The sequence below is a fragment of the Xenopus laevis genome, chromosome 1L (genome assembly GCF_017654675.1).
Source record: "Xenopus laevis strain J_2021 chromosome 1L, Xenopus_laevis_v10.1, whole genome shotgun sequence".
Lineage (NCBI taxonomy): Eukaryota > Metazoa > Chordata > Amphibia > Anura > Pipidae > Xenopus > Xenopus laevis.
In genome coordinates this window covers 192,815,991-192,840,840 of record NC_054371.1, presented here as the reverse complement: position 1 = coordinate 192,840,840, position 24,850 = coordinate 192,815,991, and the positions used below count along the sequence as shown (strand labels likewise).

At 38.8% G+C, this 24,850-nt stretch overlaps 1 protein-coding gene across 5 annotated transcripts in view; it reads right to left on the bottom strand.

Moving 5' to 3' along the window:
• The window catches only part of mctp1.L (multiple C2 domains, transmembrane 1 L homeolog), a 373,027-nt gene that overhangs the window by 231,254 nt on the left and 116,923 nt on the right, over positions 1 to 24,850 (bottom strand). For 3 of the 5 annotated variants that reach the window (XM_041568472.1, XM_041568476.1, XM_041568474.1), the window contains exons 3-7: positions 21,310 to 21,452; positions 20,443 to 20,522; positions 16,794 to 16,905; positions 15,355 to 15,384; positions 13,885 to 13,923 (exon numbers count right to left, since the gene is read on the bottom strand). In XM_041568472.1, coding sequence (XP_041424406.1) covers positions 13,885 to 13,923; positions 15,355 to 15,384; positions 16,794 to 16,905; positions 20,443 to 20,522; positions 21,310 to 21,452 — 404 coding nt within the window. The remainder of the gene's footprint in view (positions 1 to 13,884; positions 13,924 to 15,354; positions 15,385 to 16,793; positions 16,906 to 20,442; positions 20,523 to 21,309; positions 21,453 to 24,850) is intronic. The other 2 variants (XM_041568473.1, XM_018264615.2) reach the window with 1 other exon arrangement.

The window sequence follows — 24,850 nt, the reverse complement described above, 5'->3', positions numbered from 1 at the left end:
GTAAAAGTAGATTTCTATGTTCTGTAAGGTTTAAATTCAATGTTGATAAATGTAAGGTCATGCACCTGGGATAAAAACATATACAAGCAACTTAATGGGACTGAACTAGGCAAATCCACAATGGAAAAGGACCTTGGAGTCCTGGTAGATGATAAACTTGTCTGTAGCAAGCAATGCCAGTCAGCAGCATCAAGGGCAAATAAGGTCTTGAGCTGTATTAAAAGGGACATAGATTTGCGAGAGGGGGGGGGGTCATTCTTCCACTGTATAGAGCGATTGTAAGGCCCCATCTAGAATATGCCGTACAGTTTTGGTCTCCAGCACTCAAATATGACATTACTGTATTAGAGAGGGTACAGAAAAGGGCAACTAATCTGGTAAAAGGTATGGAAAATGCTAAATTGAGCATCTTAATCTCCCCGAATCTCAGTGTGACCTTACCCTTAAGGTTGAAAAGGAAGTGTCTCTTTTTTCAACCTTTTTTCCTTTGATTTTCAACTTTTTTATTAATAACCTGGAGGTGGGCATTGAAAGTACTGTTTCTACTTTTGCAGATGATACTAAATTGTGCAGAACTATAGGTTCCATGCAGAGATATAATTGAGCTGGAGAGAGTGCAGAGATGTGCAACTAAACTAGTTAGAGGGATGGAAGACTTAAATTATGAGGGTAGACTGTCAAGGTTGGGGTTGTTAGAGGACATTATAGACAAATAGCAGGGGACATTTTTACCCATCAAGAGGATCACCGTACCAGAGGCCTCCCCTTCAGACTAGAAGAAAATAACTTTTATTTGAAGCAACGTAGGGGGTTCTTCACAGTCAGGACAGTGAGGTTGTGGAATGCACTGCCGGGTGATGTTGTGATGGCTGATTCAGTTAATGCCTTTAAGAATGGCTTGGATGATGTTTTGGACAGACATAATATCAAAGGCTATTGTGATACTAATCTCTATAGTTAGTATAGGTATGGGTATATATAATTTATGTAAAAGTAGGGAGGGGTGTGTGTGTGGATGCTGGGTTTTCATTTGGAGGGGTTGAACTTGATGGACTTTGTATTTATTCAACCCGATTAAACTATGTTACTTACTATGTTACTATGTTTACAGCTCTCTATTCGATTAGATGTATCGGAGCATTTATATCGAAGGATAAACTCTCAATTTCACTATAATATAACCTTTAAAATCCTACAGACATGAAGAGAGAGCTGTGAAGTTTCTCGCTTGCAAAACTGTGGCAAGCTCTCTTTTCACCCTTTGATAAAAAATAACCCTGACATGACACTGCTCTAATTTGCAGAATAAATGGCGCCAGAACTGTTTCAGTTATTTAACTTTTCAGAATAATACCAGTGTTACTGCATAGAAGGATTTCAATCGGGATCTTCTGTTTTACTCCCATGTCTTTAAAGTATTTTAAATAGTATAGTTTATAAAAATCTAATGAACAATGATTTTCATAAATTATTTATGTATATATGAATAAAAACCTCACACTATGTTTTTGTTGTTGTAAGCATCTTCTGTTTGTCTTGTGTTTACTCGCCTAGGGTTTGAGGAAAAGTTTTCCATCAGGAAAACAAGTTTATCTTGCAATAGGGCATCATCAAAGCTAGAACGCTGCTATGTGTACAGACAGTTCTCCTCATTATTATGCCTTTTCACAGAAATCTTTTTCCTTTTTCAGGCTACATTTGAAAAGGCGGCAGACAATGATATCTGAACTCTCCTACGCCTGCTGGTTAAAATGTGAACAGCCTGAGCAGCTCATAATGGCCTTTCCATTATAATTATTGCTCTTCCAGTTCTGCTTTGTTTGAGAAGCATTTGTGGGAAAATGAAACGGTATGGAAGCATTCTTTTATTACGAAACGTAAGCTATCTTGAAAGGTCAATAATACAGCTCAATATATCTTGTTACTGAAAATGAGAGTCCTATCAGGGGGAAAAAGAAACCCTTTTTAGCGTAAAAAAGTAGTTTTCTGTAGCTAAATATACAATAGAATTGAGACAATCACCCATGTAACAGCTCCCCTAGTGGTCTGGGCAAATACTAGCAAAGTATACAGTATTTAGAACTTTTATAATTTTATTTATATAAAACACATTATTGTTCTAACATTTTCTAGAGGTACAAAAGGAAACATAAATAGGGAATTGGTAACAATCAAATAATGCCAAGACCTTGATTCTAAACTTAAGGCCAGGATAAGAGCATACGCTTGGCAGTTAGTAACCAAGCTGGTTTTTGCATTTGCAGCTTACAGATACAAATGAAGCAAATTGGCACCGGTTGTTGTTTGGCTATGTCACTACTTTTACTGCTCAGGCTTATCCACCCTTGTAAAAAAATGTATTTTATATGTGTAAATAGTTGGCAATGTGGTAGCCCGGCCAGCAGGTGGAGCCAAACACTAAGGTTGTCCTGTGGGGAAAAATCCCCTGCAGGAGGCTATAAAAGGCAGTGCATTGTTGTGACACTTATTTTGGCCTAAGAATATCTACAGTCATTATCCACACCAAAGTGGCCAGAAACTGACCAGCAGTTGGTGCTGTTGTAACAAGATTCATATTCATATTATTCATTATTCATATTAACAGTACATATTTCCCTTAATATCTTGGGGAAAACAGAAAATAAACAATGAATGTAAATTGCAAAAGTTCTTAGAATAGCACTCTCATCAATTTTACATAACATCAATTTTACATTCACTTATTTTAAAGGTTTGCTTATCCTTTAAGTGAATGTTTGCTTGTCATTGATTCGGGTGTTTTAGACACAGTTCTTCACTTAGAATGTAAGATCTATGGAGCAAAGTGGAGCAGAGATCACCTTCTTGCTGAGTCTCTTAACACACACCTTCAAAGTCTCAGTGGGCAAAACAATTTCCCATTATTGCATCCATCTTTCTGAATTTGGCAAATGTTACATGAATTAGTCTTTATATCCAATATGGAACCAAAATAATGGTCCTATGGATCTTTTCAAAATTCCTTGTCTCAGAATTGCACTTACTATATCATACTAGGGGGCAGATTTATTAAGGGTTCAAATTCGAATTTTCTAAATTTTTAATGTTCAAAACTTTCAAATTCGACTAGGGATTTATCCAAACTCAATTCGAGTTTTTTAATAAATTTGTATTCGTTTTTCTTCCAGCCCTTTAACAATTCGAATTTGACTATTCGCCACCTAAAACCTGCCGAATTCATATGTAAGTCAATGTGAGAGGTTCAGTGACCAATTTTGAGATGTTTGTAGCCTTCCTGACATTCAAGTTTTTTTTGGAGACTCGAATGGTGTTTGGTCGAATTCTAATCGAATTGGATTTGAGTTTTCAGGTCGGTAAAATTAGTCCGAATTTTAGATATTCAATGTTATTCTTAAATAACCGCCAAGTTGAATTTCGTGTATATTCAATGTAAGGGATTTAAAAAAAAAAACAACTCACATGAATTTGAAATTTGATCTTTGATAAATGTGTCTCCCCATGTTAACTCAAAGGTGAACAACCCCTTTGACTAAGAATATCATTTGCGGCATATAGAAAACTTCAGGCTGTTGTGCATCGGCTAACATACTGCAGATAGTTTTAGCTTACCATACACAGTTCATTTTATACTGCAAATATTTTAAAAAATGACTGTTTATTTGGAGAAATCCACTTAAAGCCTGCTTATTAAATGTATAAATATGTTTTTAGGCAAACACACTGCATTTTAAGGATGATCGGGTTTATTCTTTCCTGCAGCATGAAGATATATGCTTTCAGAGTGTAACACATTTGCTACAGACATTTAAAACCAACTGTACCAGATCTAAACAGCAATTACTTTTTCTCTGTCCAGAAGCCTGCTATTTATCCTTCTCATTCCAGCAGTAAATACCATCTTACATTATCTCAGTGTCACCAAGAATAAGCTTCCAGCCGACACAAGCCATTAATGGCACCAAAGCCTGGACAAAATGAGAAAAGCAAATGCAACCCTCCATGTCAGTGTTTTGTGGTGTCTACTGGAATTAACTGTGATCCTGCAATATGATTCCAGAATAACCCGAAACAAGAGCAATCCATTAAAACGTTTAAGCTGAAGAAGCTGAAGAAGTATAGTCTGTAGAACAATAATTTATCTTTTAGAAACCAGAACTTTTTCCTAGTTGCAAAGCATTTTGGAGATTGCCTGTACATTATTTCGATCCCCAAGTTCCATTTCTTTTATTAATCTAATGCTATAGGAAGTTTAACAAATAAAAGAAAGAATGCAAGTCTGAAAATGTTTCCATGTGATATTACATTATGGTCTCCCGGTTCCATGAATGCAATAAATGAAGTCATGTCTCCACAGGGAAAGACTGATCTCTTGTGGTTTCAATGTTTCAGGCCAACGTATGGCATATTAAATTCCTCCCAACTCACAGATACTTCTGTCTCTACTAAGTTGTGCCGTCAGAAAGAAAAAATGTAGTTGGGGATAAATGATATGTATGGTCCTGGCAATGTAGAATGATTAAAGGTATGCCAGTCTCTCTTTATGAATGATGTATGCAGCTCTTTCCCATTTTTTTGGTGTGGGCGCTACATATGTAGGCATGGTTCATTAAAAGAACCAAAATATAAACGTACCCAAGAAACTACCAAAAACTGTCAAGTCTTGTTCTGTTGGTGAATGTAGATTAGAACAAATCTTATTATCTGTTCATGTGTGAAGTAATGCACTAGGAAAGAGGATATTGTCATTATTTTAACAGAAATTGCATTAAAAAAAGGAGTGGAGGGGTCAGCCAGAAATGTATGGAAACACAAGAGAAGATATATAGTGAGGTGCAGAGGAATGAAGGTTATGAGAAGGAATTTATAGGTTATTATTTTGTTTATGGGAAGCCATGATAAGGACTTTACCAACTGAGGGGCCTGTCCTCTCTTGGATGAGAAGGATAATTTTGGCAGCAGTATTTAACACAGACTGTGGTGGTGGAAAGAGTTGGGAGTTAGGGAGGAGAAGGTTACAGTAGTCTAGAAGGGATAGGATACTAGAAGAAGTAGAAGTTAGACAGGATGGCAACTAGATATTTTCAGAATATGATTGACAGAAGCCTGTTAAAATGAAGAGTGGAGAATTCCAAAAGCCAATGAAGAATTGAAGATATGATTTCTTGTTCTGTTGGTGAATGTAGATTATAACAAATCTTAATATGTGTTTATGTGTGACAGAAGTAATGCATTTCCTTAGGAAAGAGGATATTGTCATTATTTTAACAGAAATTGCATTAAAAAATGAATTTATTTTGTGAAGGGAATTATGGCAAATATAATTCCAACTCTGCTAACCCTACATAAACTGGGCTTTCTAGTCAACACTTCAATGAGAACATGTCTCATTACTTCAGAAAGTTAGAATAGATACTGTGTTCTCTTTGGCTAAACACATCACAGCAACTGTTGACTCAATGCAAAACGTGCAAATACACACAAAATGCTACAAATTCCCCCAAATATGCATTCATAGTATAAAAAAAAATGTATTTCATTTTTTTAACCTCTGACCACTTACAAACAGAAGGAAAAGGCACTGAAATGAAATTAAGCTATAAGAAAATAGTTCTTACATGATATGAAGGTACACTAGAAATAAACATCAATAAATAATTAATTAATTAAATAAAATTCATTAATTACCTAATTAACAATGAAAACATTATTATTTTCTTGGAAATTAGTTTGTTACAAGGTATATCATCCTTATGGCTACTGGCACATGGGAAGAACAGTGGCAAAATGCCCATGCTGGCCTCTTCCCGTTGGAAAAGCATCGCCTATGGCAAAATTTGGCTCTGCCAAGCACATTTAGTTCTAGAACACCAAAGTAACTGAAGTTTATAGAATCTCCTTTAACAATATTATTTAGTGGCACTTATGACAACTGGAGATTACTTTTTAAAAGAGAGTGCAAAGGTTGGTGACTGTGACCTCATCACCTTGGAGTTCCCAAAATCCTGCAACAATTTAACTGCCACCTGCCCTATGAATTAAATGTTTATGGCAATGTTAGTATATTAGTTCCGCAGTGTCTCTCTCCCTACCACATAACTCTTTGGACAGCCAATGGCACACATAGCATTATGACAGTTACAGTTCTCTTAGGGTTAGGATGACTGTGGCGGTCATTATGATTGAGTGCCATTTGAGTGCCTAAAAAGGGATATACTGGATGAAGACAGAATGATAAATTAAGATTTCAGTATATGCAGATGACCTCCTTTATACATTTCAAATCCCCAGGCTGCCATAATTCTAGAACACATATGGTTATTCATTTCAATAATGGGAATAGAATGTGTGTGATGGGTTTGAAGGCTAATTAAGCAAAATTTGTGGTTGAACTCAGTAATATATGAAACAGCGTACATGTAAATGCCAACCCATATACTATTACTGGAGCTATAATGCAACTGCAAATAATAAAAAAAACCACAAAATTAAAAATAAGTCAAGTCTAGCTGTCTCAACATATATAAATGTATGTATATTTTTATTTATATAGCCCTACTTATGTCCCCGGCACTATCCAATAGAACAATAAATTAATCAAACAAACAGTAGACATTACAATTATTAATATATATAAATACAAAGTAGTTTAAAGATTAAGAGCTTAGAGTCATAGGGGCAAATTCACTAAGATGCGAAGTTGCACCAGGCGAAACTTCGCCGCACTTCGCCGCACTTCGCCAGGCGTAGTTTCGCCAGCGCTTCGAAAAATTCACTAAAATCAGAAGTTCCGCACAGGGGTAGCGTAAGGTTGCGGAGTTGCGCTAGCGTTGTTTCGCTATATAAAGCGAAGTTGCGCTAGCGAAGGCTAATTTGCATACGGTGCGAAATTAAAATTTCAATGGAGGAACACGTATCTGCACTACAAATGCCTAGAAAACCTTCAAATCTGCAAATAAAAATTTTATTTTGCCCTACACATGTGCCCACTGTCTAGGTAAGTTGCCATGAGTCAGGAAATGTAGGGGGGAGGAAGGGGAGCCCCAAAAATTTTTCGATCTTTTTCAGCCTATCAGCCATCATGTAGAAAACACGCCAGCGTTTTTTGGGACTTAGAAAAATTTTTGACTTTTTTTTAAACAATCCCTATCTACTCTATTGCGCTTCGCCAGGTCTGAGGTGGTGAAGGAAGTCTAGCGTAAAAGGTAGCGTTCACTACACTGCGCAAGTTAGTGAATTTGCGTAGTTTCGTCGCTAGCGAAGATTCGTCTGGTGTAAGGTTGCGAAGTAACACTAGCGAAACTACGCCAGCGTTCGTTAGTGAATTTGCGCAGTAGCGAAAATGCCAAACGCTAGCGAATTAACGCTAGCGTTCGGTGCTTCGCGCCTTAGTGAATTTGCCCCATAGAGACAAGAGAAAGGTGATCCTTACTCCTTAGAGTTTGCAATCTAAGTGGGTGAGTAACTTATAGACACAAAAAAACAGATATTAGATGCTGCAGGTTACAGTGGTTGACACTGCACTATGTGCCAGAACTGGTTCTAGTGCTATTCAAGTGCTCCAAGAGGTAGTCTTTTAGCTATTTCTGAAGGCACCAAGGGAGGTCTCTCCAGAGGAATTCAGAGATGGCAACTCCAAATGTAAGGAGCAGCAAGGCAGAAAGGTTTATGGTGGGAAACAGCAGTAGTAGTGGGTGAAGCGACCAAGCAGTTGCTCTGAGAGAAGTGGAGGGGTCAGCCCGAAATATGTGGAAACACAAGAGAAGATATGTAGTGAGGTGCAGAGGAATGAAGGTTATGAGAAGGAATTTATAGGTTATTATTTTGTTTATGGGAAGCCATGATAAGGACTTAAACAACTAAGGTGCCTGTGCTCTCTTGGATGAGAAGGAGAATTTTGGCAGCAGTATTTGACACAGACTGTGATGGGGAGAGATGGGAGTTAGGGAGGACCGTTAGGAGAAGGTTACAGTAGTCTAGAAGGGATAGGATGTGACCATGCATGAACCTCTTAGAAGTGACCGTATTGTTTTGACAGTATTGATGAAGCTTATATTAAATTTTCATTTTTGAGATAGTTCCCCTTTACTATGGTTAGAGAAGGTGAGTCAAAGATTACTCAGAGAGAATGTGCTGAGTCAACAGACTTATGAGCAAACCATCAATGGTGATAGTAAAGTGTGGAGTAAGACCAGGTTTAGGTGGACTGGTGATCAGTTTTTTTTAGGTTCAGTTTGGGGTGTGTTCAACCAGTTGGAGATTGCTAGGAGGCAGTTAGAGATATGAGACTCTGTTTCAGCTATTAATGAAGGGGATAAGAAGTAATCTATAATGCAAACTGAAAAGAGATACCAATTAAATACAGAATTTGCATAAGGCTAGAGTGTTCAACTGTATTAAATGCAGACAACAGGTAAAGAAGAGACCTTTTTACTTTTGCAACCTGAAGGCAGTTTCAGTATGGTGTGCAGACCAGCAACCAGATTGCAATCTAAAAGATTAAAGGTGTTTAGAAAGTTAGTAACACTGGAGAACACAATACTTTCCAGGAATTTAGAGGTAAGCAGTAGAAGTTAAACAGGATGGCTACTAGATATTTTCAGAATATGCCAACAAAAAATTGAAGATGTGAGTAAGAGATGGAGTGAGCTCAGCAGCACAATGTTTATGAAGAGAACAAGGCAAAGTCAAGAGAGCTAGTTGTTAATGGGGATCAAATGAGAAGTCAGAAGACAGGAGGTTTGTAAGTTAGGGAGACAGGCACAAGAAAAGAGAAAACAGGAAGAAGGTAGATTTTAAATATGTATAAAGTTAGAAGCAGTAAAAGAACTAAAGGCTATGACGGGACATAAAAACGAGAATGAATATAAGCTGGTATGGAGCAGGGTCCAGGGATTTGGAGAGATATCCCCTGTAGCTAATAAAAGTAGGAAAAATTGTAAGTGGATGTGGGAAGAGGGTTTGAAATGATTGTGCATCTGTGTGTGGGTAGTAACTGGAGGACAAAGGTGTTGTAAGTAGCTGTACAGTGTATAAGAGCTGGAATATGTAGATGGAATCAGAAAAGAAGATAGAAAAGACTAGAATACTGAAGGACAGTTGGAGGGCTAAAGGAAAAGGAGAGTAATACAAACAGGAGTAACATTGCAATTGCTGTTTTGTAGCAGGGAAATTGTAGTTTTATATCTTCAAAGAATTATGGCTGGAACAGGTGGCTAGGATCATCATCAGCACATCAGTATATATTTTAAAAATCTAGGCAGTCCATCAATTCCAGCAGCAGATCCTTGCAAAGGCTCATCCCCAGCAAATGCTCTCCCCTAAAACATTCTTGATAAATAGGGAAAAAAAACTTTTGAATTTATTGAGATGTAAAAAAAACTTTTTGAATTTTTTGAGATGTATTAGTCCCCAAAGCTACTAAAAACCCAAATCCGAAAATATACCAGCTACAACCTGTTGAAGTCATGTAGAAGTCAATGGCAGATCTCCCTTTTACTGTTGGAGGAAGTTTCTTGCCTTCACAATCAGAGATAGCAATATTCATAAGGAGGGCAACTCTGAAGGCCTTGTACTCTGTAGATGGATGCTTACTTGTAGAGGAGGTAAAATGTGAATTGTTAAGTTAATGGTTAATGTATAATTAGTGTGGCCACTAGGTAGAGCCAAAGCATTAAATATGTGTAGTTTCAGCATAGGAGCCTCTAGAGAGAGCTAGTGAGTAAAAAAGCTTTTTCATAAGAGTTGAGCTGACCATAGATGCAAAGATATAGTCATAAGAAACAAAGATTTGTATGATTTTTGGACCGTGTGTGGAGTGTGAACATTTATCTGAATGGTTAATGGTAGATCATTAGACTGAAAAGAATAATCGTTCATCTCACAAAGAATAAAATCTGTGCCCAGATTGAGCAAAGTCCCAGGGTGGAGACTAGCAGGTGAAATAGGAGATGTGTCATAGGAAGAAGTGGCACTCAGGAAGTCATCTAGGCAGTGGAGGCAGCCCAACAGGAAGAGGTACAAATGTATCTAGTTATAGGCCTAGCTTGTGTAATAGCACACTATAGTAGTGTGAGGTGTGATAGGATAGTTAGCATGGGCAGCTGTAGCCCCAACAGGTAAGTAGGTATAGGGGCCGAGCGGGTACCCTGCCAGTCAGGGTTGGAGTGGATAGTTAAGGCACTTGGAGAAAACCAGTGAAAAGTCCCAGTGGAACTCCCCTGGCAAGGCTGGTGGACATCTAGTAGGATGCCGGTACCGGAGGCGGAGAGTGGGTGAGGGCACTAGAGGAACTGGGAAGTGCCAATATCTTGGATGCTGTGTAATGTGTATTTATGTCCTGTGAAAGTGTGGTTGCCAGAGACTGTCTGGAGCCTGACCAAGAATAATAAATAAAAAAAAATGTTGTTTGCAACTCCCAGCATCCTGTGTTCATAGTATGAGCTAATCAGGAAGTACTGCTTACATACTGACTGACTAATACTGTGCCTGTGTCAGCAGGGAACTTAATATACTGAGTACCATCTGATAGACATTAGTTCTTATAAATTGTGCGTAGGTGTTTGTTGTGAGGTTCCAGCAGTAACATCCATGCTGTTGAAGACCTGTGAACTGTGAAATCATCAGTCTGGAAACCCTTTCCTCTAGTGCAACAGCAAGGGCCCATTTTACAGACGAGTATGTAACGCCTGTTCTACAAGGAGCCCGAGGGTCCTGCTTTAATAGCATTACATTAGTTTGCTCCAAAACAAGTATAATGCTGCTTCTACAGGCTTTTCATTTTGGAATTGCATGTTATATGTTTCAGTGTATCTGTTTTCTTCAGAAATGTCTCTCCTTCTCATTTGAAGCACTGGGGTATACAATATAGCATTTCCCTATTTATCCTATTTTAACCAGTCTCCTGTATACATTTTTTTCAAAGTTGCCACTGGTTTAACACTAGTATTCCAAGCCAACTTCCTTGTTGCTGGCTGTTAAGTTTGGCCGACATTCTCGGTTCAGTTTGCTTAGTGCAATTTAATCTCAAACATATATTCCCAGTCTGCATCCTAAAGGGAAACTATTAAAGGATTTTTTTTTTCCTTAAGAGGGTTCTTCTGTTGAGTGGTGGGGTTTTTACTACATTTATTACAATGCTCTTTAATGCATACCCCAGTGGTACAAACTTCAGATTTTATTGTATTGTATGATATGATATGATGATAAATACAGGGTCGGACTGGGGGGCCTGGGGCCCACCGGGACTGCTGCACAGGGTCCCCCTGCCCCCCTACTGTGATGCGAAGGCCCTTACAATACCAGAGCACTACTGCATACCTGTCAGATTTAAGATACTCCTCAAGCCAAGTCAGCAGTTTCTCTTCCTATGTGTGGGCCCAGCCTGATGGCCTCCTCAGCACATATCTGGCAAACAGTTGCATTAACCTGACTTTGCCCAGCACACAGCTAACCAAAGTGGCATGCCTGCATTTATAATTTGGGCACCCCGAAGCCAAAAGGGTTCTGACGGGCCCACTGCTCGCGAGCACATATGCTAGTTTACGTTGGAACTCTAGGGACTAGTGTACCGCTTGGCGCAGCTCGGTATGCATGCACAGCAGCAATTTTTTTTTGTAAAAACTGAATATCAGGAGAGGGGGTCTGGCCCAGCGGGGGCTCATGAGGGCCGGGGCCCATTGGGTTTTATCCTGATGTCCCACCGGGCCAGTCCAACCCTGAATATATATATATGTGTGTGAATTAGATTTGGTTACATTTTTAATTTGAGGATTTTTGTGGATAAAAAAGTACATAACTCTGGGCAGTGTGATTCAGAGCTACTAAAGCAAATAATATGCTGCAAGGGGATATAATTAGTACATGATGAAGTACATTAGCATACATTATAGGGGATTATTTTTCCCATAGGGAACATCAACGAACCAAAGCCCACCACTTTAGACGAGAGGAAGAGAACTTTAGTTTGAAGCAGTGTAGGTGGTTCTTCACGGTGAGGTTGTGGAATGCCCTGCCAGATGATGGCAGATTCTATTAACACCTTTAAGGAAGGGGGGGGGGCTTGAGTGATTTCTTGGATCATATCCAAGGCTAGTGGGATCTTAAAGTCATAATGACACAAAAATGTTCTTTTCAAAATATTAATCTACATGAAAAGTTACCAATAGGTCATGTTGATAATTTTTCGCTGATAGTTCTGCTTTTTGTTAGTAACTGTTTTGCCAACCTGACTGTCCCTTCTTAACCTGTCAGTTAGAGTTTCTATTATAATGCTAACCGACTTCTGCTGCACAAATATGGCAGCCCCCTCATAGAGGAAACTGGGGGTAAGAAAGGTAATATAAAAGCTGTAAAAGCATCAGGCAAATACTTTTATGGCAAAATTATAAATCGCATTCAATGACAATGTTCTGATGTCAGTATCTCTTTAAGATCTACAGTTAGTTTAGTGTAGGTATCTGTATAGCAAGCAATCAGAGGAGCACAGGGGGCACAACTGTACCAGGCCCGGTACTTTAAGGGGGGCCCCACCACACAGCACTTCCTGGATTAGCCAGGCCCCCCTTGAGTTGCTGAAAGCTGCTAAAGTTTGCGAGTCACGAAAAGAGCCTAAAGCAGCTGGTTGGAGCCGAAGATCAAAAGAAGAAGACGAGAAGCTTCAGAAAGTCAGCGAATAGACCAGAAGAAGAAGAGAATGAAGAAGACCTTTGAAGGTAAATTACACTGAACATAGGGGGGCTCTGACCACAAATGATTTTTTTTAACTCATAGGGGGGCCCTGACCACCAACTTTTTTTTAAAAACTTTTATGTGGGACCCAGGTCGCCAATGTTTTTTTTTTACTTATAAGTGGGCCCTGAGCACCAATGACTTTTTATAACTTGTGTATGGGGGGGGTTAACGTTTTTAGCGCTGGCCTTTTTACTGTGGTGTGGGGGTAGGCAGGAACTGGGGGGGGCTTGGGGGTCAGGCTGGGAAAGGTGGGGACCAGGCATAGTGTTCCCAGCTGAAATCCCACCAGCCAGGGCTTAAGAAGAGAGGCTGATCCGGATAGAGCCTGCCAGAGCCCAAGAAGGGTGCCTCTGAATGTGTGTATCTCCTGGCAGTGGGATGTTACAGGCAATGTTTTGCAAAAGGATGGGAGCCCAGTAATTGTGCTGCTGTTATACTGAAGGTTGTGACAAATAAAGAGAACGTGATTGAACTACAACTCTCTTATTGAGTGTCATCAATGGAGGATTTCCCATGCGGAAGGTCGGTTACCCCTTGTTACAGGTCATTATATGTATGTTTATGTATGTGCACTGGGGTTTGCTTGGAAAGTTTCAGCTTGAGATACTACTTTTTTCTCTTTTTTCCCAAATGAAAACCTTCAGCAGAGGAGAGATTTAAATTCTTCCCTTTAAATCAACCTCCAAAGGTAAAAGCAGAACTAAAACCTAGTTAAATACCAGCTGACAAACACACACACAAAAGCATAGCCTATTTCTACTTAAAACAACCACAGGGTGTCAGTGTTGGAACATAAAGTCTAACCTGATGTAATGTAATAAGGATAACACATCACTGTTATTTTTACTTCATGTGTTGTGCCAACATGTTAAACAGTACTTTATAGAGATTGTTCACCATTCCGTTCAGTCCCTGCCCCAGTGGAGCTTAGACTCAAATGGGGAAATATTGCTATTCAAAAAGTTCAGATTTTATCTTACATACTGTATGTGGTTCTAGCTGAAGTCACGTAATCAGCAGTTGACTAGCCTGCAATTCCAGTGCTCTTAACAAACCCCAAAAAAAATTCCATTTCATATTTAGTGTAATAGTTGCTATTTCTTTCATCTGAAGGGACAGTTTTTTCTATTCCATACGATTAAAAAGCCAAATTACCTTACTCGACCTTTTCCAGTTCTTCTTTATTATTGTGTTCTGCAAAAGATTTAAAGTTTAATTACTTTTACATCTAGTATATAGAGAGAAGAGAAGCAGGGCTGCATTGTTGGAGAGAAAGTTGAAGTAGGACATATGTAACTAGACCAAACCAACTAGCAGATCCCAGCTGAATTTTCAAGTGTTCTGCTCCAGGCAATGGAAAGGCCTTACATAAAAGGTAGAGTCCTAGGGGAGAGCCCCCCAATAATGATCTACAAAGTATCCGCCAACACTGAGCATATGCTGTTGAAGCTAATGGACATGGCTTTAGCAACATTCTACGTTTCTGCAATCACTTGTTAGCTGTGTAGATGGCGCCGGGTTGAACAAGTTGATGTGGGTCAGAAGAGGGGGAATGAGGGCTCTCCAGGGACTCTACCTATAATATAAGGCTTTCTATTTTCCTCAAAAAGTCTGATGTCATTTATTGAGAACCACAGCAACAAAGCCATTAAGTCATTAAACAACTTAACTGCCATCATAGAGGACACATTTTATAATAAAGCCTAGCTGGGCTTCTTCACAAACTAACAGAGTAAATTACAGGTATATATATATATATATATCTATATATATCTATATATATATATATATATATATATATATATATATATATATATATATATATATATATATATATATATATATATATATATATTCATCCTGTTCCTTCACTGGGAATGAGATATGCCTAAACAGAGCTTTGTACAAGCAAATGTAAAGGAACATTAATACTAAGCATTGGAGAGACAAATAGAATTCCTTTGTCTCTAAAAATGTTGTTCCTGATTCTGAAATACAATCCTAAGCAGATACAGATAATCAATAATTTTTTATATCTGAATTCATATATAGATAAAACTATAACCAGTGGCGTAACTACTGGGCCCCAAACATTGGTAAATTGACCTATTCTACCAAGACATTAATTACAGCTTTACTGGTCCTCCTACACTCTTTCCCCTGACTACAACAAATAAAGCATTTTTGGACTAGTGTGTATTTCAAAAACCACTCAAGGAACAGAAAATACCTTTAAAAGGCCCTAATCAGAAATTTCTGACATTTTTTTTTTTTTGGTAATTGCTCCAGTTAAAGGAAAGTAGACTGTCTGGCCTTGGACTTACAACCTCTGAACCAATGTTATTTATGTGTTTTGATATTATTCATATGCAAATTATTTTATATGGTGCAAAATTATCTGCTGATACCACCATATACATGTTTAGGTCTACATTCAAGATCCACTGAATTTGTTAAAAAATTCACATATTCTTCATAGAGTTAACATAAGCACAAGCTAGATGATACATGACTGTGTGGAGATCATGCACATGGACAACAGACACATATCATGCTTTTTTAGTTGTTATTTCACAAAACATGCAGCAACTACCAATGATTGTAGAGACTTAAGTAAAGACTTACTTGTTCTGTTGACTTGAGGATCGATAATGGCTGTGAAAAATGTGATCCGATTACAAGGTGCACTCACATTTGCAGCTGATAGAATATAATTGTCCTTCAGATATTTCTATATAAATATTGAGTGCTGGGGGAAGTATTCCTATTGGGAGAAGTTCCTGTTCCCTAGTCTATAAAAGGGGAGAGAGCCCATTGTTCTGTCTCTTTGGACTTTACTCTATGGATCAGGTGGATGTTTTGAAGTGCCTGTGATAAGGAGGCTTCAGTAAGGAGAAGCCAGGACCCTAGGGCAGACTGTACATTTAATTAAATGTCACCACATGAATAAAAACATCAGGTAGCTCCATTTATTGCACACAGGAGTTGGGAGAGAAAGAGAGCATGAGCTAGTAAGTACAGTTCTGAACACCACCAAGGTGATTGCAGTGCAATAGTTTCCCAGATAACACTTGCCAGACTGTGGGGCCTCAAATAGAAAGGACCCAAAATTAAAAAGAGAAATCCCTTTCATGCACAATGTGAGAACCTGGTACACTGGGGTGGTCACCTTGATGTGAGTAATACCCATTTAGAACTGATCTGATATTGGGCTCAATTCAATTCAGTGTGATAAATGTTCAATAAAGTAAAGATGTGTTTACCTCCGTAAATTAATGTGCAATTTACCTAATTTAATTCATTGCGATAAACAGTCAACTTGACTTTACTTCTTTATTGCCGTTTCTGGTTTTTACTACCATTTTTGGTGGAAACTGTTGGTATCACTCTTTATATTCGTAAATCACGCCGCAATTTATCATGCACTATTCATACCTACATCTTGAATTGCTTAAATACAACATGTGTTAAGTTAATAACATTTTCATTTTTTGATGCAGAAAATAACTTCTAAAGGTCAACACTTCTAGTGGCTCATCCCATCCAATCAAAGGTTATTAGATAATAACAAGTCTGATGCTGTATATCTTTAGTGGAACTAGTTATCAACAACCATTAGACGACACCCGGTTGAGTGTCACACATGGTGGTCTATCATTGAATTACTTTGTTCTCCTTTGTTTAGAACAACTGAAGCTAGTGAGAAGGAATCCTGTTTTTACCTGAAATAATTACAATTTATTTGTAATCTTATAAAACAAAGGTAAAAATGACATGAGAAAGCTACTGCTAACTGGACTTTACACAGGTTAATATTATATTTTCTGACTATGAAGGACTGGTGGCAATATATAACACTTGTCGACCTGATTTACTTCCCACATAATGATCAGCTAAGAAAAGTGAACAGCAGCAAGTAAAGGCACTGGACAGATTCCCCCATGTGTTATGTTTAGGGAAATCCCGTTAATGCCTCATTGTGAATATATTTAAGGGTATTGCAGGCTAACATATTTGTTGTTGTGACATTTTAAAATGGGTAAGAAAACTTACTGAATACTTACTGAATCAATGCAGACATTGTCCTTTGGAGACATAGCAACAGTTAAATGTATGGTTCCCAGCTTATGATCAGAATGCTGCGGGTCCCTTAAATCCAGTGCAACATCTTTGGAACTAGAAATATATGACAGTTGGTTAGTTTTAAGAAAAAATGTTAACACATAATCCAGGGCCACCAGCTGGAAGCCTGTGGGCCCTTCATTTAAATTTTTTGTGCCCCATCCAGGACCATGTTTTTTATATATTCTCCAAGGGCCTGTGCTAGGGCAGCAGCCTGGGATGGAGACAAAAGCCATCAGCCTGCCACCAGATACCTTCTAAAAACTCCCTCGGTGCAGTCCTTGTCACCCCTAAGAACCCCAGCTCATGTAGATGGAATTGATTCACTGGACCCTTTCAAATATTATTTGCTTTTTGGAAAAAAAGAACCAATTTACTGTACCCATAGGTCCCAATCAGGTCCAATACAAATGCAAACTCTACTTGCTTGTAGGGCTGATCCTCGGCCTAGAGTTCTAAAGTTCAGTGCATCCACTGAATCAGCAGGGAAGGCCAAAGTACAGCACAAGCAGCTACAGCTTAGAAGGTGTCAGTTTTGCTTTAACTACTAAAGATAAAATATGCCACCCGCTATTTTGACATAATTAGAGCTTCTGTAGAAAATGTTCATAAACACTATCTGAACCAGAAATAAATATAAAGATAAATAAAGAAAATAAGCCATGTTATTTGTAAGAATCATTTACCCACCCCCTAAAGGTGGCCATACACAGGGAGATCCGGCGATGTCGCCAAACAAGCTGATTACTCCGCGATATGCCCACATTGAGGTGGGCGATATTGGGCTGATCCAATCGTGGTTCCTAGGGCCCAACGAATGGATCATTATGTAGGTCATACGGGTGGTCAGATCGCGGGACCGCATCAATGAACAGATGCAGCCATGATCTGAAAGGATTTTTTAGCCTGCCCGACTTTCGGCCAGATATCGATCTGGGACGCCCGTCGGATGGCCCCACACAGAGGCCAATAAGCTGCCGACTCAGTCTTTCGGCAGTTTATATCAGCCCATGTATGGGGGCCTTTAGGCTCACAGTGCTCTCCCCTCTGCTTTCCATATTTGGATGGTGCACAGATTATCTGGAATGCAGAAGAACTTCATGTCCTAAAATGCATCACTTCACAGTGGAACAAGGTGATGGAGAGGTTGGATCACCTTATCATCCAAGGAGGGGGATATAACTTTACTTTAAGGTTTATGTTCTTAAGGTCTATGGTGACTGAAAGCAGGAATGTTTGGTAGTAGGAGCTGAGTTATGCTGCTTGCTGAAAACTGACTGCCAATAGGCTTTTTGGGGCACTAGATTATTCCAGATGCACCTGGGAATACACCGCAGACAATCCTGAGAGTGGAGATACATTTGAAGAATACTGTTTAACTGGACATTACTACCTGAAACCAGGGCCGGATTTACATAGTGGGTGCCCCTAGGCCCACTGTCTTTCGTCGCCCCTTTCCCCTCCCCTTTACTGTGCAAATTGTCATCATCAATGGGGATAGGCGCATTGGAAATTAAAAAAATTATAGTATCTCCAGCACATTCCCAGTGTTTTTATACCAATGTGGGTGTGGTTGGGCATTATGCCGCCCCCTAAAATCCTGCTGCCCTAGGCCCGGGCCTAGGTGGCCTTTTCACAAATCTGGGCCTGCCTGAAACTCAGAGTAACTGGGTATTTTCTGATTTGTCTCTGAAACTCAGGGGGGCAGGTACAGTTACAGGACATTTATAGAGGATTAACACCATTAAACCTGCTTTGCTTGGGCCAATGTAAATGTACAGTATAGTTGTGGCTGCATAGTTTGTGACTTGATGGTTACAGTTTGGATATCCTGATTAATTAAAGGTTGCTGCCCCCACATTGGCAGGGCCTGTTTTATTAGCAGGACGGACTGTAGGTCTCAGACATTTTCCATGTAAAATTACTTTTAGGGGCAGATATATCAAGGATCGAATAGTCAATTACAATTTTCAGGTTTAAAAATTCACACATTGTTATTTTAATCCCTCTATTTGAATGTAAATTCAAATGTGAGATTTATTACACCTCGACTAGGGAAAAAGTCTTAATGCTAATATTCGTACAAGTCAATGGCAGAGGTCCATTGAGCCATTTGGAGATGTTAATAGCCTTCCTGACATTGAGTTTTCGGGAGAAAAATTGTACGAATTGAATATGATTAAAATTTTCAGGTTAGAACCATTTGATCGAATATTAGCCATTACAATTTTTTCTTTTTCTTAAAAAACCTCCCAGTCTAATTTTGAGTATATTGGAATTTCAATACATTCCCATTAATTCTAAATTCGACCTTTGATAAATGGGCCTCTTAATATAAGGATAATTCTATTTAAAAATCCAGTTGTGGATTGGATTATTGAAGCTTTTGCCATATTACTTCCTATGCAGCTAATATGCATATTTCAAAGACTACAAAACGCATGAAATTGTGTATATTATCTATTATGTATAGGGTTAATGTGCCCCTATGGCTTTAATTCCCTACACTTCCTGATCTCCCCAGTTGTTAGGCAGATTCCCATGTAGCTAGTTGTAATTTACATATCTCAGTTATTGGCCAAGAGGTGCTGTGACCACTTTCTGTCACACTTTGGTATAGTGAGTGAGAAGCGGTGGATCTTCATCTTTGGCTTCTGGTTGCTGATCCAGCTGGATGTTTCCAGGGAGCCTAGGTACAACAAGTAAAGCCCTAGAGGGACCAGTACTTCCAGAGAGAGATAAGTCGGGGAGCAGGGACCCCATGAATGAGGCTAGTGAGTGGCAGGAATATAATGTTACAGACACTCTAGGAGAGTAAGACAGTGAGGAAAGATAGAATGAGCAGCTTTCTGCGCCAACAAGGTGGTGTAGCAGGGAGTAGCTTCCCAGGCTGTAAGATTTGCCTACAGAGAATGCACCGGACCGCAGTGGATAGGGTGTCAGGCTTTAGGTTCTTCTCCCTGACCAGTGATGGGCGAATTTATTATCCAGGAGCGAATTCACGGGGAGTCCAAAAAAATTTTTTTTGCCGCCGGCGACAATTAAACGGACGCCCATTGACTTCAATCCGCGTCAAATTGTCGCCAGCGTCGGAATTGATGCCGGCATCAAAATTCGCGTTTTGCAAATTCACGAATTTTTCACTATCCCTGACCACTCCACTGGGTGAGATCCAGATCACGTGTGAGGTATTTCTGCCTAGAGGGAAGTTGTACTGCCTTGACTATATCTACCTCTGATATACTGTTTGAGCTGAGTGCCTATATATATTCTGCAAGTGACTCTTTACTGATGTAAGTACCCTGTGGATCATTTGTCTCTGACAAATAAAGTTATTTTGTTCTGTTTGATTTGCAAGAACCTCCTGCCACCCATTTCTTTATTGATTAAAGCACAGTAGCCTGTAGGAGTTATAGTTGCACTACACCGCACCTTCATTTCTTCCATTTTGCGAAGTCCCTGCCTTAAGTGTTAGAGTCCAGTGTAACCCATGCTCTAGTATACTAGCTGGTTGTTAACCCTGTTGGTCTGGATAGTCCAAAAACATGTTACAAAAGTATAATCTGCAGCACTAGTAAATATATACTTAACCTGTTCAGCTCCACCGTTGTGAGGTCCAGAAACGCTGAACCCATAAAGTCATCTTGAAAACCAAAGTCATAATCAAATACCTGTTAGGAAAGATAACAGAGAATAGAGTAGCGATAAAAGATTTCTAGAGCGTTTGGATCATTTGAAATAAAATTACCCTTTTAGCTCTTAAGATAAACCAAGTTTCCCATCAGAGGCTGGAGCTTTTTTTCACTTTGTACACTGCATGGGGCATTGCAAAATTGGCAAGTAGTCTTTTAAAAAGGCATAGTTTGGAAAAATTGGCAAACTTTGGCTATTTTTACAGCATTTTATAAACAAAGCCTTGTAAATGCTCAAAACAAATCAATGTAAAATTGGCCAGAGGTCTCTTCTGGGCACTTTTTGATTCTAGTTTTCATGATTTTAGCAGAAAATGAAGTTTGAGAGTCATCTGTTTCTCATTTTAATACTTTAATACTTATTTCCTAAATGTAGGCAATTAGGTGAAATGACCAGCAGATGGAGCTGCCGTTTCAGATTCTTTATATTAGCAGTTTGAAAAGTTCCAACTAGAAAAGTTTCGAAAATCACTCTGGGCAGTGTTACATTCATTTCTTTAGGATTTACATTTTTTATTTGTCAAACATATTTATCAAAGTTCTGGAACAGAGCTCCAGAGCTCAATTCATGTTTTGAAGTTCTAATCTGATGAACGTTAGTGTCCTGTTTGTTCATCCTATAATTATGCCTATAAGTATCTCATACCCCTGTATGTAAGTGATCATTATCAGCTACTGTTTACTGTTTATCCTGCTCTTACTTATTATTATTGAACCATAACGTTCTTCCCTACAGTTCCATATGCTAAGGAAATAACCATCTTACCTTTACATATAAAGGATCTTTTAGACTGTCAATAAACAGGCACACTTTTTCATCCCAAACAGGATTGAGATTCTTGTGAATGGTCTTGCTCCGAAACACCTCTTTTCCTCCAATTTTAAACTTAACATAAGGATCACTTGTCCCTTTTAAAACAAAGATGCAGAATAATCAGTAACATCTTTACAAAAAACAAATGCATTTTGATGTTCTACACGTCAGCAAACATATTTTAGACAGTTTCACACAGAGAAGAGCCAAGTCTGTATATACAGTACAGCAGTGATCCCCAACCAGTAGCTCGTGAGCAACATGTTTCTCTCCAACACCATTGGATGTTGCTCCCAGTGGCCTCAAAGCAGGAGCTTATTTTTGAATTCCAGGCTTGGAGGCAAGTTTTGGTTGTATAAAAACCAGATGTACTGCCAAACAGAATCTCAGTGTAGGTTGATAATCCACATAGAGGCTACCAAATGGCCAATCACATCCCTTATTTGGCACCCAAGAACATTTTTCATTCTTGTCTTGCTCCCCAACTCCTTTTACTGCTGAATGTTGCTCATAGGTTCAAAAGGTTGGGGATCCCTGCAGTACAGTATAGCCAAGCTGGAAGGATCATGGATTTTATAGCTAGGAGTACCTCAAATACAACACAAAATATTCTCTGTACTTTTATTGTGCAGGTATAAGACCTGTTATCCAGAATGCTGAGATTTTACAGATAAGGGGTCACTAAACACAGATTATAAAGAAGTCTATAGTAATTTGTCCTTAGATAAGTTACAGTGACTAAACCGGACACAGTGTTTATTGTAACAGTAATGTGTCACAAAGCCTCTATGTCAGGAGTGCCCAAACTTTTTGCAACGAGGGCCAGATTTGGTGAGCTGAAAATGTGTGGGGGCCGACCATGGAACCTGACATTCTTTGAACCATTAACATCATTTAACTCATTTAAACAAGGAATCGCGTAGCCATAGCAGTAATATTTGGGCACATTAGTGAAATGATCTGCCACTTGGTCTATACTGCTGCCTGTGTGCCGAAGGTGTTGGCAATAGACACGTGACGGCACGAAGTGACGCCATACTTCTTTACTGGCATGTCAGTACGACTATTGACACCTTCAGCCCTAAAGAAGTATGCGAAAACAGCCAGTCTCTACATGGCAGATCATTTCACTAATGTGCCTTAATATTACTGCTATGGGATTCCTGATCGCACTGTGCTGGAGGGCTGCATTATTATTAATTTCATGACAGAGGCCGAGGGCCGGTGTAAATTTGAAAACGGCCCGCGATTGGCTCCCGGGTCGCACTTTGGACATGCCTGCCCTATGTAATAGTAGCTATTGTTCAGGAACAGATTCTGTCAGTATTAAACTGATAACACAAACTAACGCCTCCTCTTTGGTGGCTTACCCATTTAACAATGGTTATTAATATAGATTTAGTAATTTTTCCTAATCAATGCTACAAGGACTAATAGCACAAAAGAAATCAGATTATTCAGTTGAATTGACCTCCCATTTCTCCCCAGCAGACAGGTATTATTTGAAGCAGAAGCCCTATCTTATATCTGCTAAATTGTGCCAGACACCTTTTATCTGATGAAGCAAACACTCACCAATTTAGCATTCATTTATACATATTTATGACTACATGCTTACAAAATAATATGTATTTTCAAAACCCTCATTAGTGATGGGCGAATGTGTCCCATTTCTCTTTGCCAAAAAATTCGCAAATTTCCTGTGAAACTTGCGAAATAGCTAAGTCAATTGGCGTCAAAATAATTTTGATGTGTGTTAATTTAGACGCCCGCGTCAATTTTTATATGCGTGCCTATTTTGTCCAAATGCATTAAAGTCAACACGTGTCAGAATAATTGTGAAGCGTGACAATTATGATGCGCGCCCAAATTTTTTTCACACAGTGGATTTTTCACCGGGGATTTTTTGTCGCAGTTTCGTGAATTCATTTGCTGGTGGCAAAACGTGGAAATTTGCCGTTAATTCCAGCCTGGCGAATTTAATCACCCATCGTTAACCATCATAGTTTCAAGAAATAATGCAGAATTTGGAAGGTACAGGCTAAGCATATATTATATATATAAAAGCTCATTTGGTAGTCACATGGTATGCCCCTGTATCACTTGCATAGTTTTGATTGCATTCTTCTCTTGGCAAGACCTTGGGTTTATGAGGGCTCCTCATCTCTAAGCTGCCGTTTCTTTTTAATATATGCAACCCTAATTTGCAAGTTTTTCATGATAATCACTTTGCTGAGGGAACACCCAATAATCCCTGCAGGACACATTTAAATTGCAGTACTTGGCTGCAAACCAGAGCTGGAGCAGATGTAAAATAACATTACTGAACAAAGATATGGATACAGAATTATCCAAACGCTTTCAGTCCATAGCAAATATTTTTTATTTGGTAATCTGTGCAGGTACCTGTTAGGCATGCTATCCTTTTGTGATATAGGTCTAGTGTCCCAAGTTCTTGTGTGTATCTGATTCCTATCCTGATTCCTATCCTTGCTTCTCAGTCCTATTAAAACATCTTCCTTTGGTTCTGCCTCAGCTCCTGTCATGCCCCTGACACTACATTCTTGAATTTGGCTTTGTCTTTGTCTTGCCTATTGACCTATTGACCATGACTGAACGTAGATCTCTCTCTTTTGCCACTTCATACCATTTACATAAGACACCCTTAAGAGCTGGAATCCAATTATTTTTCGTTCTTCATTACAGAGAGTCCTAATCTAAAGTATAGGGTCAGGAGCCAAAAATAGTTCTCCATGCTGTTTGTCATGAATCTCTATCATCCCATTTAAAATTCCTACAATAAGGGCAGGAAGTAAAATAAAGGCAGATAATTATTTCTTCTAAGCAAATTATTGAGTTACAAAACTGCCTACCAAATAAAACCCTACTTCATGGCTGATATTATATCTGATGTTCTGTCTTGGATAAGATGCAGAAACAAACATGTTTGCATTATCTCAGATTGCTTTCTATTATTTCTAATGGGAATTGTTGGGCACGCATAAGCAACAACTGACTACAAAACAATAATTCAAGCCTGCCAATTAATTAGCTATTTTTCAAGCTCAGGTTGGTCATATTTGTGCACTAGTTAAATGTTTATTCTTTCAATTTCACATTATAATATGCTGATCGTTTTCAAAGAGTATATTAGATGAGCATGACAATCACACTTTCAGACTTACACTCCAGAGACAACTCCAGATCCTGCCTACCAACAAGACGATTGGCTACGTTTCAATCAGTGTTCTCAGTAATTGGCTACTGTAGGTAGAATTTGGATTATCTTCATCTTGATGTCAGGCCAGTGTCTTGCAAAATTTTGTAGGCAAGTCATGCTTTTTGCTCTGGATATTAAGTTGCTTTTTTTTTAAGGTTACATGCTATCAACACAAGGTGGCAGCTACAGTCAAGGAACCAAGGAAAGTAGAAATATATATATATATATATATATATATATATATATATATATATATATATATATATATATATA